General features: G+C 42.6%; 1 protein-coding gene across 1 annotated transcript in view; it reads left to right on the forward strand.

Annotated features, from left to right (window-relative positions):
• NAGA (alpha-N-acetylgalactosaminidase) overlaps positions 1-19,020 on the forward strand; it is a 33,293-nt gene extending 14,273 nt beyond the window's left edge. The window contains exons 2-8 of the mRNA XM_040356868.1: positions 5,597-5,769; positions 12,304-12,478; positions 13,342-13,519; positions 14,750-14,844; positions 16,488-16,649; positions 17,464-17,661; positions 18,584-19,020. Coding sequence (XP_040212802.1) covers positions 5,615-5,769; positions 12,304-12,478; positions 13,342-13,519; positions 14,750-14,844; positions 16,488-16,649; positions 17,464-17,661; positions 18,584-18,862 — 1,242 coding nt within the window. The 5' untranslated portion in view covers positions 5,597-5,614 and the 3' untranslated portion in view covers positions 18,863-19,020. The remainder of the gene's footprint in view (positions 1-5,596; positions 5,770-12,303; positions 12,479-13,341; positions 13,520-14,749; positions 14,845-16,487; positions 16,650-17,463; positions 17,662-18,583) is intronic.
• The last annotated feature ends 804 nt before the right edge of the window (positions 19,021-19,824 follow it).

Genomic DNA, 19,824 nt, shown 5'->3' on the forward strand with positions numbered 1-19,824 from the left:
TATCCTTCAAACATTGGAAAGAGGTTACAGGTTGGAATTCAAGCATCTTCGCCCCAGATGGTCATCAATTTGAGCGTCCTGAACAAGTATATTCTCTACAGATGTTTCCGGATGGAAAACATTTACTGAGGAATCTATTATGGCCAGAGGTATTCATGGTTACCCTGGATCTTCAGAACGCTTATCTTCATGTTCCAATCTGCTAGAACCACTGAAAGTTCCTCAGATTTGCAATTCTCATGGACAACAGACCGAGTCATTGGCAGTTCAATTCCCTCCCTTTCGGTCTCTCAAGAACGCAGAATTTTTACATAGATCATGGCCTTTTTTTGGATACAAAGTGTATCGAACATCCCATATCTGGACGATTTTCTGATCTTTGCCCGAGACAAAGAATCCCTTATCCGGGATCTGCAGTTGGTTTTGCAGACCTTTCAGGATCTAGGGTGGAAAGTCAACCAACGAAAGTCTTGTCTGGTATCCTCCCAGAACATCCCGGTACTTTTTCTGGGTTATCTATTAGACTCTGTTGCTCCGAAAAATTTTCTTCCCGAAGAGAAAGTTTTGAAACTTCTTCTCGCCGTGCAGGTCTTCAGATTGCTCCCACAGACCTTGCTTTGGCGGGTCATGCTGTTATTAGGTTTAATGACCGCAGCCATCCCAGGAGTTCCCTGGGCCCTATTACACTCCAGACCCCTTCAGGCGTTTCTCCTACACCATTGGGATCGCAGGAAGGATTCTCTGGATCAACTAGCTCAACTTCCAAGAGAGGATTCTCTCAATCTCTTCTGGTGGGAGCAGGGGGAACACCTGCAGGGAGGGAAGAACTGGGCGCATCATGCTCCAGTGAAGGTTACTACACACGGCAGTCTGTAGGGCTGGGGTGCGCACTCTCAGGGCTGGCAGGCCCAGGGAGCTTGGTCGCCGGAGGAGGCAGACCACTCCTCAAAATTCGGGGAACTGCTAGCAGTAGGGAAAGCTCTCTTGGCTCTGCAGGAGAGGCTCAGTTCAAAAGACCTGTTGGTATTTTCAGACAATGCCACGAACAAGCAAGGGGGCACTCTTTCAGAGTCACTCCTAATGCTATAACAGCAGATTCTTTCCTGGGCGGAAATCAATGTCACCTCGTTTAGAGCAGTCCACATCAGAGGTTCAGAGAACACGCTGGCGGACTATCTGAGCAGGGTGAGTGTAAGTTCCAGCTGTTGGGAGTTACATCAAAGCACGTTCCAGGAGATTGTGCTAAGATGGGGTCTTTCTGCAGTGGATCTTTTTGCCTCCAGTCTCAACAGAAAACTGCCGGAATTTTTCTCACTGGAGAGAGAGACTGGGTCCTTAGGGATGGATGCTCTCTCCTTCCTGTGGGATTTCGCTCTGGCCTACGCCTTTCCTCCTACCTCTGGTAGTTCTGAAAATTATTCAAGATCGGGCAAAAGTGGTTCTGATCGCCCCCTGGTGGCCCAGGAGGAGTTTGTTTTTCTCTCTGAAGACCTTCTATGTTTATCTTCCCTGGCCCCTGCCAGAGCGGAAGGATCTACTCCATCAGGGACCAGTATTGCATCCAAACCCTCAGACCATCCATTTGACGGCCTGGAGGCTGAGCGGCGCATCTTACAGTTGAAAGGGTGTTCAGAGACAGTTATTCAAACTATCCTGGACAGCCGCAAGTTGGTAACTAGAAGAATCTATGGGAAAGTTTGGAAAACGTTTTATTCCTGGCAAAGGAAATCCAGTTTGGATTCTTTTTCTACTCCCTGTGGTCTAGATTTTTTACACAAGGGAGTGGAGAAAGGTCGATCTGTCAGCACCCTTAGGGTTCAGATTGCGGCCCTATCTGTATTTTCAGACAAGAGGCTAGCGGAAGATCCTTTAGCCAGGAGGTTCCTTTCAGCCAGGATCGTCAAACATGTGCCTCCGTGGGATCTGTCATTTAGTGCTTAATGCTCTAACGAGGGCTCCATTTGAGCCTTTGCATGAAGCTTCCCTGAAATGTATTTCCATGAAGATTTCCTTCCTTTTGGCTATTACGTCACGGAGAAGGTTTTCTGATCTGCAGTCCCTTTCCTGTAAAGATCCCTTCCTGAGGATTTTAGAGGACAGGGTAGTGATTAGGCCTGATCCTTTCTATTTGCCCAAAGTTTCTTCTAACTTTCATAGGTCCCAGGAAGTAGTCCTTCCTAGTTTCTGTTCCTCTCCCAAAAATGCGGAGGAGGAAAGGTTTAGTTTTTTAGACGTAAAGAGATGACTACTGCTTTACTTAGAGTGATTCAGTGGGTTTAGGAGTTTCTCCCAGCTGTTAGTATTTTTCAGTGGCCCCAAAAAGGGATCCAAAGCATCCAAAAGCTCTATCGTTAGATGGATTAGTGAAGCTTACAAAGCGTCAGGTCGTAGTCCTCCTTCTAGATTTAGGGCTCATTCAACAAGATCCATAGCTACGTCATAGGCAGAAAGAGCGGGGGCATCATGGGAAGAAATTTCTAAAGCTGCCGTCTGGTCCTCCTCTCATGCATTTGTCAAACATTATAGAGTTTAGATGCTTTCCAGCCAGGACCTCTCCTTTGGTAGGAAAGTGCTTCAGGCTGTTGTCCCTCCCTAAGGTATAGTATCTTGCTTATCCTCTCAAGTAGCTGTCCTGGAAGGTGAGGGGGGGGGGGGAAACACCGTTGGACTTACCGGTAACGGTATTTCCAGGAACCTTCCAGGACAGCATATATATTCCCACCCTATTTTTCTTTCACCTGATGGTGGTGTGTTTTTTTTGTGGTGTTTTTTTTTTTTTCTCTGCCGAGTGCACTTTGGTGGAGGTTTACTTGATCTTCTAAACAACTGAAGATCAGAGGAAAGGGAGGGGCCTTTCAAATTGTATCTGATTTGTGTTTCCTGTAGAGGGCTGTCCTGGGAGGTTTCTGGAAATACAGTTACCGGTAAGTCTAACAGGGGTTTTTCTTCACCTGGAGTGCTATATGTTCGCCACATACATATTACAAAAACATATCTGCTTCATCAATATTGTGTAGGAAATACATTAGATGGTCCCTCGATGTTAACTTGTAGTGCCTAATTTCCAGAACAGTTAACCTTGCAGCATTCTATTGAGGACAAGTTGTTGAGAAGCGACCTCAGGTGTACTCAGCCAGCACTGCCAATTTTTTTCAAACTTCTTGGGAGATTTCCTGTGTGTGTGTGTGTGTGTGTGTGTGTGTGTGTGTGTGTTTTCACGTATAAGAATGTTAACTGTTTGGATTGATTGTTTGCTTGTCGGAGTAAGGGTGGACAGCCAGTACCTCGCTATAAGTTTCTTGGCCAGGTAAAATAATCTAAAAAGAGCAATATAAACTGGAGGTGTATATAGTTCATCATCTAGGCCACCTAACAAACATGACACGAGATCCACACAATTCATGTATCTGTATTGGGGTTCTATAGACTCTATTTAAGATGAACAAGTGTGATGGTTTATTGCCCCAACATTGGTGTCATTGGGAGGAATGGTGCCCCAACATTGGTGTCATTGGGAGGAATGGTGCCCCAACATTGGTGTCAGTGGGAGAAATAATGAATGTACTAACGCCCCCATTGTTGGTGTCAATGCCAGTAATTACACTCAGTTAGTATCGGTGGGAGGAATAGTGCCCTGTTGCCCATTTATTATATTTAAGATTTAATATCTCAAACATATGATGTGGGTTAAATGAGAGTTCTTTGACCGGGAGTAAAAACTTTAACACAATAAAGTTTATTGGAACATAGTTGAAAGTCTACCTAATACACAACCATCTATCTATAGTCTACAACAAGGAAGAAACTATTAGGTTAAAATAATTACCGTATTTATCGGCGTATAATACGCACCCTAAGGAATACAGAGGTATATTCCATAAAACATTAATCTACAAACCTATTTAGTTACAAGTAAAAAGGCAGCCCTTTCCCATAATTAGCATTTGGTTCCATTCTGATGGCTGCACCCCCATAAAGAGAGTCTGTGTATATCGCTGCAGGCTGGAGCCCTGATTGGTTGGCATAGCTTGGCTTACCTATTGGAGGGCTTACTTATTGCTGGTTATGGACTGGCTACATCTCCAATTCCTATACTTTGCAAAAGTTAGCCCCCTTTAATGCAAATCCTTGTGACTATTCGGGGCATGAGATTTAATTGAATTTTCCCGGGAAGTTAAGTATTGATTACGGGTTGACCATGCATATCCCAGCATGGGCTTCTTTTACATTGAGTATGTATACAATGAGGTTTGGATCTCCATTGTTTGTATACACAAGCCTAGGCACTGTATTGTCCGCTTAACCTAGACTTCTTGGACGCTCTGTTTCATAGATACAAAGCTAAATTTAAATATATTCATAATTACAATATTGTACAGCTATTAATGGAGATTTCACATAAACTCATAAGACAACAGAACAAGGGCGGGAAAAAGGCAAGCAATGAGCCGCATCCAGCCACAGTTTGGAGACCACCGATCTACATGCTGGCAGCAATAACTGCACATTTATTGCTGGTGTTACTAGTGGTCTGCCATCTGATGTTTGCATCAGTAAACAAATAGAATTATGTTTTTCACAAAAAGTGTTGACATTGTGTGGGGTGTTTTTTATTTTTTTATTTTTTTTTTCCCCATCTGAAACTATCAAACAGTTATTGTCAGTGTGGGTAGCAACTGGTTTGTTTCAAGTGTGGTGTGTGTTTTGTTTTTTTGTTTTTTTATCAACTGTTTATACACATTTTGGTATTTGCATAAAAGTCCATAAACTTATGGGGCCAGATTCATAAAGAATCGCGGCGGCGTAACGTATCGTCTTTACGTTACACCGCCGCAAGTTTTCAGCGCAAGTGCCTGATTCACCAAGCACTTGCGTGTAAACTTACGGTGGTGTAACGTAAAGCCGTCCGGCGCAAGCCCGCCTAATTCAAATGGGGCGTGTACCATTTAAATTAGGCGCGCTCCCGCGCCGAACGTTCTGCGCATGCTCCGTTAGGAAATTTCCCGAGTGCTTTGCGCGAAATTACGGCGCCCCAACGTATTGTTTGAATGGCGACGTGCGTAACGTATTCCCGGACGTCATAGGAAAAAAAAAAATTGAAATTCGACGCGGGAACGACGGCCATACTTTAACATGGCTGGTCTAAAGTTAAGCCATGAAAAAGCAGGCTTAACTTTGCGATGGGGAAAAAACGACTTGCAACGACGTAACACACGTGAGTACCTTCGTGGATCGCCGTAAAAGCTAATTTGCATACCCGACGCTGGAAAACGACGCGAACTCCACCCAGCGGCGGCCAAAATATTGCAGCCTAAGATCCGAAGGCGTACGAAGCCTGTCGGATCTTAGCCAAATGCCGTCGTATCTTGTTTGTGAATCACAAATTAAGATACGACGTGGCAAATTTGAAAATACGCCGGAGTATCAGTAGATACTCCGGCGTATTTCTTCTGTGAATCTGGCCCATACATTTTAGTTTTGACAGCGCAATTTACACTTAATACCACATCCCACCAATTCAGGGATTTTTTCAGTGCTTGATAAGATGGAGCCAATTTCTAAAGACTTTGCTTTACAGATTTATTTTCATTTACAGTTTTGAATTGAAGATAAAATGCAGCTGGTATATCTGGGCATTCTCCTTGCTCTGTCTGCCCTTTGTTCTTCTTTGGACAATGGCTTGGCCAAGACACCTCCAATGGGCTGGATGACATGGGAACGATATAGATGCAACATTGACTGCAAAATTGACCCAGAGAATTGTATTGGGTAAGTTGTTTTTTATAATAATTTTTAAAGTGGAAGTCCACCCTAACACATAAATTCTCCCTTGCAATCATTAACGTGAGCTAAGTTCTACCTTATGTCTCAAAATAAAAAAATCCCAGATTTTCTATTTTATTTTGCAGTATCCAGTGCCGTCACATGACTTTGAATCTACTTCCTTCTGAGACAACTGTCAGTGCAGAAGTGCTCTGGGGTCTCAGCTCACAGTCTACAATGATCATAGTACAGACAACCACACTAAGGCTCTCATTCCACTAGTGCAACTTGCCATGCGACTTTGGACACAAAGTCACAGCCTATTGATTTCAATGGCACCTGTTCCCATTTATGCGACTTTGAAAAGGTACCTGCAGTGCTTTTGATGTGACTTTGATCCAGAGAGTGTTAAGTTGCATCAAATCTAAATTGTGCACCTTTGTGGTAACGTAGATTAAGGCTCCACCAATACGAACTGTAATGCGACTTTGGACACAAAGTTGCATGACAAATCACTGCCCATCGATTTCAATGGCACCCGTTCCCATCTATGCAACTTAAAAAATCGGTGACTTCGAAAGGGTACCTGCAATGCTTTGATGTGACTTTTGATGCAACATTGATTCAGAGAGTGTAAAGTTGGCTCAAAGCTGCACTCAAAGTTGCCTTGGGCTACGTTTCCACTAGTGTGACTCCAAAGCTGTGCAACTTTGAGTGCAGCTTTGATCCAGCTTTACACTCTGGCTCAGTCTCATCAAAGTAGTGCAGACCCCTTTTCAAAGTCGCATTGATGGCAACGTTTGCCATTGAAATCAATGGGCTGTGACTTGTCATGTGATTTTTTTTTTTTAATGTGTCCAAAGTCACACTAGTGGAAACTGAGCCTTAAGCCTCGTACACTTGATCAGATTTTCCACAGACAAAGCCTCAGACTTTTGTCCGAAGGGTGTTGGCCAGGAACTTGTCTTGCATACAAACGGCACACAATTGTTGGCCAACAAACACGGACGTAGTTACGTACTATGTGTTTTTTCAGCTCTTTAGCGCCACCCTTTGGGCACCTTCTGCTAATGTTGTGTTTGGTGAGCATTACTTTCATGGGTGTTTTGTACTTTTGTCCAACAGACTTCTGTACACACGATTGGAAAATCCGTCAACAACCAGTTGTTCACGGAAAACTTTAAAGCCTGCCATCCAACATTTGTCCGCGGAAAATACGACAACAATTGTCTGATGGAGCGTGCAAACGGTCAAATTTTTCGCCAACAGCCTGCCATCACACAATTCCCGTCGGAAAATCCGATCGTGTGTATGAGGCTTTAAACTCATTACTCACATGTGGCTCCCTCAGCTGGGCATGTGCCACACCATGCACACAATGCCCACCACAGTGCCATGCAGAAACAACCACATGGTTGTAAACTGTAGAAAATCTTTATAATGTAATATAGTGAAAAGGACTACAGCGCTAATAACAAATAATCTCAAAGAAACCACACCAAAAATAACTAAATAATACAGCAGCAATCAAACGGTGAACTAAACCAAATGATAAATGAATAACTACTGATGCGCTCGTATTAACTCATGTGCAGTGTGAATTGTACATGTACAATCAAGCAAAAAACCTGGTGAAGAAACTCTTAATATATGTGAGTAGATCATGAAAATGTCCTGATGATTGAATCAGTCAGTCTGCAGTGATCGTTCCCTAATTGCCAAGCTCTCACTTCAATGTGATCAGGTTACAACATCCTCCAGCAAGCGATCAGATGTTTCCAGTTTCATTCAGTCACATGCAAAAGAGGAGGAAAAGGAAACCTAGCACAATATTGTACCATATAGATGTGGATAAAGGCTGCACTTAGTGCACTCACGTATACTTGCTTATGTTATAGACGGGGTATGTTGCCGCTCAGTTTAAGTGGACTCCTCACTCGGGATAGACATCCGATGGTCCGTCACTGTAGGCTCCTCCCCCACATGTATCGTCACTCGTCACGTGACTTAGTCATGGGTATTCCCCGTCACTTACCTTGTCTCGGTGGGTCACGGCGGCGATGTCCTCCTCGATCTCTTCTCCCACCCTCTCTTCCCGTCCTCTGCTATGAATAGACGCCTGATAGGCGTTGTCCAATCACAGCACCTGTCGTTTCAGCCAATCAGGTGACGGGTAACAGACCCAAGCACCTGATTGACTGAGAGGTGGTTCAGTGTTAGGAAAGCCTCCCAGGCGCCACTCCGCCCCCCCCACCCCCAAACCATGCTTCCAGCCTCCTAATCTACATACACTGCGCCAGGCGCATGGATTCCAACTGTGGGGGGTGGGGGACGGTTGAGGCACGTGATTAAAGCCAGGGCTCTAATGGGCTTTCAAAAAGGGTGGGTTCAGGGCGCAGAGTACTGAGCCCGACCAGTTGTGTGACAGTAGTCAATACCGATTACTGATACTTTTTTTTCTTAATGCCATGTGACCGTGTCGAATGGAGAGGAGATGGCGGCTCCTCTCCATTCATAAATTGAGACATTGTAATCAGTCTCTGTTCATTCGGAAAAGGAAAAGGAAGGAGCTGGGTTTACCGGCTCCTACCTCCGCTCTCCATCGAGAACAGAGGAGGACACGGAGCAGAACAGAGGGGGACTGGAGGAGGATACAAGGACAGTCAGCGGTGATCGGTGCAGTGGGGGGGAGTTACAAGCACCAATCGCCCTGTATAGATTTCACTAAAGCGGGGGGGGGGGGGGGGGAAGCGGCTGTTGGGATTTATTGAAATATGTACAGGGTGATCGGTGCCTGTAACTCCCCCCCCCCCCCCCCCACTGCACCGATCACCGCTGGCTGTCCATGTATCGGGTAGAGCATTTGCCCGAGTACATGTACTCTAGGGCTGCGCATCTTCACCGGTCTCACGATTCGATGCGATTACGATTATCAAGTCTTCGATTCCGCGATGCATCACGATTGCAGCGCAAGTGCGCATGGCTCTCCTTACAAAATACTAAAGGAGATGATCATGCAGCATGGCGGTTTTAACCCGACGGTAAAGCACTGCTAAAGCTAGCATCGCTTTACCGCTACCACCCCAGTGTGAAAGTACCCTTAGGTATTGGATGTGCAAACAATAAGGTGAGAGCACATCTAATACCTACAGAGAGTAATGGAAATATGGAGTTCAAAGTGAGTCTTGCTATTACCTGGAGGGATTGGCATTTAGGTGGTTAAAACAGGCAGGACATGTAATATCAACTCGCTGCCTGTCAAATGCCTCTGAAAAGTGACCTGAGCATGGATCACTTTTCAGAGGAGTGGCAGTGCCTGCTGCAATTGAATACAAGCCTCTGGGCTCACACTGCTGTGCTGGTGTACTTGGGGGTTTCCTTAGCCGCAGAACCTCAGACTTTTAGGTTGCACATTTTTGTTGCATTTTCTGAAAGCGAACCAAAGATGCAGCATGCAGGGCATTCTGTGCACTTTCAGAACATGCAGTAAAAATGTGAAACCTCTATGGAGCCAGGGGCAACATGCAGGAAGACTGTCAGTACACCTGATCATGCTCCGCTGGGGTTTTTTGCCTTCCTCTGGATCAACTGTGGGTATGAAGTTGGGTGTATAGGATTTTACTGTGTTTTTTTATTTTGTTTTTTGTGGTTGAACTGGATGGACTTGTGTCTTTTTTCAACCTGACTAACTATGTAACTATGTAACTATGTAACCTGCACTGCAGACAAACCGCAGCATGTCAGTGTGAGCCAACATTATAACACATGACCTAGGGCAAGGTATTGTCACAGGCTGCTAGAAAAAAAAATCTTTATCTGCAGAGGAGAAGTTCACTTTCCCGCCCACACATTCTCTTTGTACAACACCGGCTGCCCGGAGTGTGGGCGGGGAAACAGAGAAGGTCCAGCTTCTGCCAGCCATTCGTGTGGAGGAAGGACATCGGGTGCATCGGGGACACCCGAATCGCGATGCAGCGATTAAATTTGACACCCCTAATGTACTCTGGCAAATGAGTATATATAATTTACTACTTCCTGATGATGACCTTGTGATTGGCCGAAACGTCGAGGTACTACTTCCGCCCCAATTGAAACCACCAGGGAATCGTGCACCAGGATGCCGCTACTAGGACTATTCCGTTCAGGGCCGATTACCCTTTTAATCAATCGCCTGCTATACACGCCGGGTGCCAGGACGATTAGGCACTCAGCAATGTAAGTGTAACCTTTTTTATTTTGTGGAATCAATAAATGTTTTAAACGGCATTGCGCAATGAGGCTCTTTCGCTTTTGATCCCCATTCATCCATATGAGCAACATCTCTATCAATAAGACGTCATCCTAAAGATCTGAGTTCGGGGTATCCCCACATGCCTAATAGACCACACTAGTGATGGTCCACACATTGCGGTGAGTGCACATCTATGTGGAGCACCCAGTCTGAGCACCAGTCCATAGGAGTCTTTATTGAACACGAGCACCAAATGGGATCATCATATGTTGTCATTTATGTTGCATATACATATATTTGTCTACCAGTTTGTTATATATCCTAATAGTTGATTTCTAGCGCATTTTTCTTCCTTTTCACTCGGGCAAATGCTCAGTATCGGTACCGATACTTGTATCGTTATCGGGACAACCCTAGTGCACACCCTAAATCTGATTTTCAATATGAATCGGGTCTGGGCCATTCCAAAACATTTCAATCATCTTCTGGTGAAGCCATTTCTTTGTTGATTTGGATGTATGCTTTGGGTCGTTGTCATGCTGAAAGATTAGGTTCTAGCAGAAGCCTGAAGGTTTTGTGCCAATATTGACTTGTATTTCATAATTCCTTCTACCTTGACTAAGGCCCTTGTTCCAGCAGTGTTTTTGCACCAAACGGATATTTCGGAATTTTGGCAAAAAAGCTCAACCTTGGTTTCATCAGACCATAACACATTTTCCAACATGCTTTTGGTAGACTTTAGATGTGTTTTTGCAAAAATTAACGGGGCTTGGCTATTTTTCTTCATAAGAAAAGGCTTCCATCTTGCCACTGTACCCAATAGTCTTGACATATGAAGAATACAGGAGATTGTTGTCAGATGTACCACACAGCCAGTACTTGCCAGATATTCCTGCAGCTCCTTTAATGTTGTAGATCTCTTGGCAGCCTCCCTAACCAGTTTTCTTCTCATATTTTCATAAATTTTGGAGGGACGTCCAGTTCTTGGTAATGTCACTGTTGTGCCATATTTTCTCCACTTAGGCCCTGTACACACCATAGAATCCATCCGCTGAAAAATCTCTCAGCGGATCGGTTTCAGCGGATAGATTCTATGGTGTGTACATTCCTGCGGAAATTTCCCAATTCCAGCAGATAAAAATTTGTAGACATGTCTACAAATCTATCCGCTGGAATTGGCTCCCGCGGATCGATCCGGTGGTCTGTACAGACTCACCGGATCGATCCGTCAGAAGGGATCCCCCGCATGCGTCGTAATGATTCGACGCATGCGTGGAATTCCTTTTATGACAGCGTCGCGCACGTCGCCGCGTCATCATCGCGGCGACGGCGCGACACGTCATCGCGAGGAGATTTCGGCGCGGATTTCGATCCGATGGTGAGTACACTCCATCGGATCCAAATCCGTGGAAATCCTTGAGAGGATTTATCCGCGGATAAAGCCTCTCGTGTGTACTAGGCCTTAATGATGACTGTATTCACTGTGTTCCATGGTATATCTAATGCTTCGGAAATATTTTTTTGTACAATTTTCCTGACTGATCCCAATGAGATCCCTCTGATGCTTTGGAAGCTCTCTGCGGACCATGGCTTTTGATGTAGGATGCGACTAAGAAAATGTCAGGAAAGACCTACTAGAACAGCTGAACTTTATTTGGGGTTAATCAGAGGAACTCTAAATGATGGCAGGTGTGTACTGACTCCTATTAAGGCCTCATGCACACTACACGGTTTTTACAGCTGCTGTTTTTGGCTTCAGACATTTTTTTTCTGCAGCCAATAAACTTTCCAGCATGTTCTTCTATGTGTCCACGCACACATAGGCTGTTATCACGCCTAGTAACCACGTTACTTTATTTTTTTATTTTTACAAACGCTCCTAAAAGATTTCTGTTATTCAGTTGAGTTGTGCAGTTTATAGGTCGCATTTAAAGGTGGAAACAATTCTGAAATGATTTTATCTTTGTCTAACTTTTTTTGCATCACAGAAACCTGACTTTTTTTTATACCCACTGTATAGCAATAAAATGTATTTTGTAATCCAAAAAAGACAGAAGCTTGGTATTTTATTCATATACATTGTCTCAATATTTGTTATAAAAGACAATCCTAAAACCAGGAAAACATTTATATGAAAACACATGTATAGTCAAATTGCACGATCACATGACATATACAGTATACTGCAATTGATCAAAATTACTTCCACTCACATAGAAGGGTTATTAACACTACAACCAACAAATGCATTTACCTAAAATCTACAAAAATACCTTGATTTTTATTTTTGTTAACTTATTGTTTTTTAGTGAAAATTTGATCAAAGGTATAGCTGACAAAATGGCTGACAGTGGCTGGAGGGAACTTGGTTATGTTTATATCAGCATCGATGACTGTTGGGCACTCAAGAGCAGGGATTCCAATGGGCAACTCCAACCTGATCCAGTAAGGTTTCCTAGTGGCATGAAAGCACTTGCTGACTATGTAAGTATATCATGTACTGTATGACAGAGTTATGATGGAGACTACAGTAACACCACCCACACCCACCTTGTAACACTACTCCCCCCCCCCCCCCAAAAAAAAAATTAGTGAGTAATACACGACCCTGCGCCTTTTGTACAATAGCTAGGCATCTTTTTTAATGTTTCACACTGTCTTTGTTGCCCTTATTGCAGGCAGTTATTTTGTGATTGGCATTTAGAATGCTGCTTTGAAAATAAAAGCAGCGAGGCTCCCTTGCATTCCCTGGGATTAAGGCACATTTTTGTCTAGTATACCATGAAAAAGCATTTTCACTTTTCCCTTGCTGTCTTGGCAGCTAGTGCCATCCTCTTCCATCTGGCATGTCAGGTTGTGGGTGGGCCCTCAACGTCTTTACTTACAGTGTAGGACTGCTGCTCCTGTAATGTACATGATGACATCATAGCACGACCAACAGACAGATCGATGAAGTGGCTTTGGGGACTAGTCACATGGAGGTGAGGAACCTGCGGGAACAAGAAATAATGTGTGTAAGGGCTCTTTCACCCGGGTGGACTCCTCCAGCGGATCTGCCTGCTGATGCCCGCTGAGCAGGTCAGTGTCCGTTCGACTTTTGCAGAGTGGATGGGCACAGCCTGTTTTCCTTTATGGGCAGTTTGTTTACATCCAATTGTCATCTGATCCCAAGCCATCTGTTTTTATCGGATCAGATGTCAGCAGGTGTCAACGGTCGTTTTAAAATTTACCCTGAGTTCAGCTTTTCATTTTCTTCTTAAATGCAGCGTGTGAACAATCCATTAGAATGACTGACCCGGTTAATTCACAATGGATTGCTAACATTTTTATTCTTTTTTTATTTTCAGGTACATGCCAGAGGCCTAAAGTTAGGAATTTATGGTGACATGGGTAACTTTACTTGTGGTGGCTATCCAGGAACCACTCTTGACACTATCCAAATTGATGCTGACACGTTTGCATCGTGGGAAGTTGACATGTTAAAATTTGATGGCTGTTACTCAAATTCTTCAGAAAAAGCTTTAGGTCTGTAGATTTTTTTTGTATCATAAATTGTATTTATAACACGTTGATATACAGAAGGCATTCATTGCAAGTAATTCTGAAGAGATATATACCTAAGTAGACTGCTTCAGGTGCTACACAACAGGTACCACTGGGTACCTCAACATCAAGTCAATTATGTACTTTTAAGTTGCTGAATGATCTGCATCTGGTCATCCTGACCTATAAAAGTACAATGGGCCCACTCCTGGGTACCTCCTAAGTTACCACATTAAACCATCACTGTGATGGGCAATCAAGGTGGGAGGGGATAAAGCTTTTAAGCCCAAAAAATTAGGCTAATCTTTTGATGCATGAGCCACTAATGGTTTGGGAGCATCTGGAGCACTGAAGGGGAAAATATGATCAGATGTGCAGGAAACATGGTATGGATGGGAGCTACTGGTTGTATTGTAGGTGTTTGCACTATTCTCAAGTCTCCAGTCCAGGACTTCCACAAACACCCAGAAGGACAGATGCGGGATAAAGGGAGACACACCGAACAATGCTGCATTGCCAGGTGATGGTAAATGGCTCTCACCTAGGTGCAACAGATAAATGGCCAGTATGCATCCTACAGGATGGTCATAACCAGGAGCAACAGCCAAAAGAGGTCACAAAACCAAATCGGATCAGAATATAGACAGATGGGCTTGGACCAAATGCAAAAACGGACAAAACGGCTAAGGCTGGCCTTAGGTGACCAGTGAACGGTTTTCCCCAACCACACATTTGAGGTGGATGCAGAAATCCTCCCCACTGCCCTATTTTAATATGACATCTGGACTCCTGTGCTGCCAGAATACACCGATCAATCATACATTTTCTAACCGTGCTGTTCGAGAGGAATTGATCACTCGGTTGACTTTTCTGGAACAGGACCAACCATAGACAGATTGAAATTCAGCTGGTCCCGGCTGAACCTGACAAATTAAGATCCATTGATGGCCAGCTTTATTTGGATACACTAGCACTGGCTGATGAGTGAAAAGTCCTTAAGCCACAAACACAGAATGTATGAGAAACTCCTTAAGAGACTGACTAAATTGCCATAACAGGAGAAGCATAACAGACTTGTACTGTTAAGAGATAACACATTCCAGATTCGCGGCATACCTGGAGGTGCCTGTTGTGTAGTGCAGCAGTGGTTCGGAGAAGTATATTTTCGGTATGTTTTAACACATAGGATGTATTTGTTTTTGTCTGTTCCAGGATACCCTAAAATGAGTTATGCACTGAATGCAACTGGGAGGCCAATCTTGTATTCCTGCAGCTGGCCTGCATATGAAGGTGGTCTTCCTCCTCAGGTAAGTGTTTGTTTGGTAGTGAAAAATTTATGTCAAATCTAACAAGGCAAGTTACACAATTTTGGGTTAATTTTGGGCCTTGCCAAGGTCATTTTGATCAGGAGGTACAGGACACCCTATGCTTGGACTTTTAAATGGCTAGCGGGCAATGAGGCATGCCAGAGTTGAAACTGAACAGTCAGTATTGATACAGACAACTGTTAAAGAGGGAGGGTTTTATTTGACAATGAAACGGGCAGAAAAGAAATCCTAGATTAGTCTTCTTTTTTTTTTTTTTTTATATATACTCCTGCAGTGTCATCAGCAGCAAAACGTGTTCAATACACCCTAGCCTCCACCTATAATTTATAATTTATGTTTTTTACTTTTGTATAGACTTCTTATTTAACCACTTCCAGACCTGCGCACGACGATGTACGTCCTATTTTTAAAGACTGATATCTCGGTAACGGCAGCAGCTGCTGCCACAATCGAGGTATCAATCTTTAGTGTGCGCGGTTTGGAATCCGATAATGGCGGTCTCCGCGGCGGATTCACCGCGAGATCGCCGTTATCGGTGGCGGGAGAGGGGCTCTCCCGCGCCCTCCGCCGCTTACCGGAGCCGTCGGTAGCGGCGGAGGCGATCGGGTGCTGTCGGCTGGTGAGCGGGAACAAGACTGAAGGAAAAATCTCCTTCGCCCGTCCCCATAGCTCGGCTGGGCGGAAGTGAAGTCAAAACGTCAGTCCCGCCCAGCCTCTTAAAGAGACAAATTTTTTTTTGGTCATTTGAAAAAATGACTTTTTTATTTTTTGCATTTAAGCCCAAATATGAGATCTGAGGTCTTTTTGACCCCAGATCTCATATTTAAGAGGACCTGTCATGCTTTTTTCTATTACAAGGGATGTTTACATTCCTTGTAATAGGAATAAAAGTGATCAAATTATTATTTATTTATTTTTTTCAGTGTAAAAAATAATAAAAAAAATAAAAATAAATAAAAAAACAAAAAACAAAAAATTTTTAAAGTGCCCCGTCCCGACGAGCTCGCGCGCAGAAGCGAACGCATACGCGAGTAGCGCCCGCATATGAAAACGGTGTTCAAATCACACAAGTGAGGTATCGCCGTGATTGTTGGAGCGAGAGCAATAATTATAGTCCTAGAGCTACTCTGTAGCTCAAAAAATGCAATCTCTAGAATTTTTTAAACATCGCCTATCGAGATTTTTAAGGGTAAAAGTTTGACGCCATGCCACGAGCGGGCGCAATTTTTAAGCGTGACATGTTGGGCATCATTTTACTCGGCGTAACATTATCTTTCACAATATATAAAAAAATTGGGCCAAATTTATTGTTGTCTTATTTTTTAATTCAAAAAAGTGAATTTTTTCCAAAAAAAGTGCGCTTGTAAGACCGCTGCGCAAATACGGTGTGACAAAAAGTATTGGAATGACCACTATTTTATTCTCTAGGGTGTTAGAAAAAATATATATAATGTTTGGGGGTTTTAAGTAATTTTCTAGCAGAAAAAACTGTTTTAGTCTTGCAAACACCGAATCTGAAAAACACCTAAGGTCTGGAAGTGGTTAACTATTATTCTGGAGTTCAAGTATGCATTTTGATTCAAAAAGAAATGTTCACTTAACCTGACAATCTGTCCATACAGGTAAATTACACGTTGCTTGGCAGCATTTGTAATTTGTGGAGAAACTATGGTGATATTCAGGATTCTTGGGACAGTGTGCTGAATATCCTAGAGTGGTTTGCCTCCAACCAGGATGCGCTACAGTCAGCTGCTGGCCCAGGCAGATGGAATGATCCAGATATGGTGAGTTAAATGCTGTTTGCTTTTAATTGTGACCATATTGGAATGTCATTCTAAATGTTATCTATGCTTCTATTTTTTATTTTCCTATTTTGTACTTTCTAATATAAATTCTGGAGGATATTTACCTTTTCCAGGGACTTGAAACCAAGATGGATCATAAATGTTCCTGACAACCACCATCATTGTAGCTCATCACAACTTTTCTACCTATGGCATCAGGATGATTTTGGTGGAAGTCATAAATGTACACAGGCATCTAAATTATTATGCTTACATGTACACTAATGTTACAGGCAGTTTGTGCACTTGTTGGCAGCATCTTTGGAAGGCATCCATGTAGGGTCAGGGACCATGAGGCTAGATCAGGCTCCATGTATTCTAAATTCCACCTTGCAGCATTTCTTACTATACATTTTCTCTATGCATTCTGTGCTGTAAATAAAATATTCTCCACTCTGAACACTGTGCTGCCCATTTTATAAGCCAATGTAGGTGCCAAAACTGCTGCCATGCCTAGGGACCCAGTTGGCCTTCATCTGACTCTGGCACTTACTGATGTGTCATAAATAAGTACCTTGTGAAAATGTCAAAACTACAGATATCAACAAGAAATCTACTGACACTTGTAGTTTGAAACATAAAGGCAATGTGGCCACGTTGAATGCTTGATTTAGAAAATATGGAAAATATGTTTTCATCAAGAATAAAAGATGTTAGGTCTGCCCTACTTTCTTTTTGACCTTTAGTCTCAAGCTTATGTAACTTAATAATATACATTTGAAATACAATTTAACATGTTTGTATTATTTTGTAGCTCATAACTGGAGACTTTGGATTGAGTTATGAACAATCTAAATCACAATTGGCTATTTGGGCAATCCTAGCAGCTCCATTTATTATGTCCAATGACTTAAGGACCATCTCGTATGAAGCCAAGGAGCTTTTACAGAACCGTCTTTTGATCTACATTGACCAGGACTCCCTAGGAAAACAGGGAAGGAGAGTGGCGAAGGTAAAAGTGTACAGCAGCCCACTAGATCGAAACTTGCAATAATCTATTTTTTGAAAGTTAAAGCGGAAGTGAACCCATCCATAAAACAGTTTAAATTCCGGCTTGTGCCGGAAATGTAACACTCCCATTGGTTGTGCTTTCAACCAAACTGTCAATCCATCCAATTGCTGCTGTCATAACTGATCACATGTGCAACATCGTGGCAGTTGTAGATTGAACAGAGGCAAGCATGGCAGCTTCCTTGGCTGAATACGATAGGAGGGTTTACTTGCACTTTAAATACCTCAAACTGTGTTTCGTTTTACTTTACCATATGGAGTCAAATTTTATGGTTGTTATAGTCGGGGCAATTCTTGGACATAACTTAAGAAAACCAGACTCCTTTTTCACACATATCGTGAATGTATATGTGTATGTGTGTGTGTGCTCCCCATAGATGAAGATGATTTTCTATCGTGCTAACAGTTTGTGCAGCATTTAACAAAATGAAGGCAGTCATTACAATTTGGTACAAGAGGAATCAGAGGGCCCTGCTCGTTAGAGCTTACAATCTAAGAGGGAGGGTCAATTGATACAAAAGGTAATGGCTGTGGGGGATGAGCTAATGGAGAAAGTAAAACAGTGTATTAGTTAGAAGCCAGATAGGCTTCTTTAAAGAGAAGGGTTTTCTGGGATTGTCTAAAGATGGAACATTCGCTTGTATTTGCTCTATGTACATAGTACAATAGACAATCCTAAACAATCTTTAAAGCTATTAGACCTTATTGCCCCTTATCCAAAGATTTTCAGGTTATTTTTACACTTTTTTTAAATCTCCCTGTGCAACCAATATTTTTCATAAATTGTACACTGCAAATTACAAGAATAAACTGTAGCAAATGTCCCATACTGACTCCGCTCTTTTGCACTTCTGTTTCTGCAGGTGAGTTCTCTGGAAGTCTGGATGAGAGAGTTGGTAAATGAACAGTATGCCGTGGCTGTCCTGAATAAAGGAACAGATGGAATTCCAAAGCGTTTCTCTATGAGCCTCGCCAACTTGAATATCACAGAGTGTGCACTCGGCTATAAACTCTATGATGTGTTTGAAAAAGAGTTCTTGGGAAATTTTAAACCTGAAACAAATATTGAGATGGTTATTAATCCAACAGGGGTAGTCATGTTGTTTGTTCGCCCAGCTTCCATCAGGTTTCATCCTGTGTAATGTAAGCAGGGTATTTAAAATAATGGCAGCTGATTTAATACTAATAGAAAATGGTAATCATTTTTATCACAAGTGATTAACATATGAATGCTGAACAGAGGTGCCATTATATAGGGTAATGTGTGGCTTATTTTTAGACTTGAAATTGGTGAACGCTATCTAATGCCGCGTACACACCATCACTTTATGTGATGAAAAAAAACATTTTCTGTGAAGTAAAAAATTATGTTTTTGAAACTTCAATTTTCAAAGACGAAGTTGCCTACACACCATCGTTTTTCTCACAATGTTCTAGCAAAGCGAGGTTACGTTCTCACCACTTTTTCCATTGAAGCTTGCTTCATAAGTAGCTTCTGGGAATGCGCGGGTGAAAAAACGTTGTTTTAAACAACGTTTTTTACTACACACGGTCAATTTCTGTGAAGTAAAAGTTGACGTTTTGAAAAACGACACATAAAATTGAAGAAATGCTTCAATTTTTTTTGGTCGTTTTTTAGAAGACATAAAACAAAATTTTCCCCCACACACGGTCAATTAAAGTGACGTTTTAAACGTCATTTTTTTTTTCATCACATAAAGTGATGGTGTGTACGGGGCATCATTCTATTGGTATAAAAAATAATATAATATTTGCCAACGCCATCTTTTATTTTAAGCACCTCACAGCAAAAAAAAAAAATGCTGAAAAGAGCTTGGACCAAAAAATATACAAACATATTATACACCTGTACATTTTCAATCAGTCAAAGTCAATCAGAGATGTCCAATGCCATTGAGCAAGGTTTTTTTTTTTGATGCCCAAATAGCAAACTTGATTAGTGAACTAGTGTTTGTATAGTCAAGTTTTATCATTGTTTCGAATAGAGCAGAATTAGAATCCCTGTCAGGTCCCTCTTGGGGGAAATTCAGCCTATTTGGTCCAGGTGACCACTGTCTTTGGTTCAGAAATAATGAGAAAGCCA

Source organism: Rana temporaria, chromosome 6 (assembly GCF_905171775.1).
Source record: "Rana temporaria chromosome 6, aRanTem1.1, whole genome shotgun sequence".
Lineage (NCBI taxonomy): Eukaryota > Metazoa > Chordata > Amphibia > Anura > Ranidae > Rana > Rana temporaria.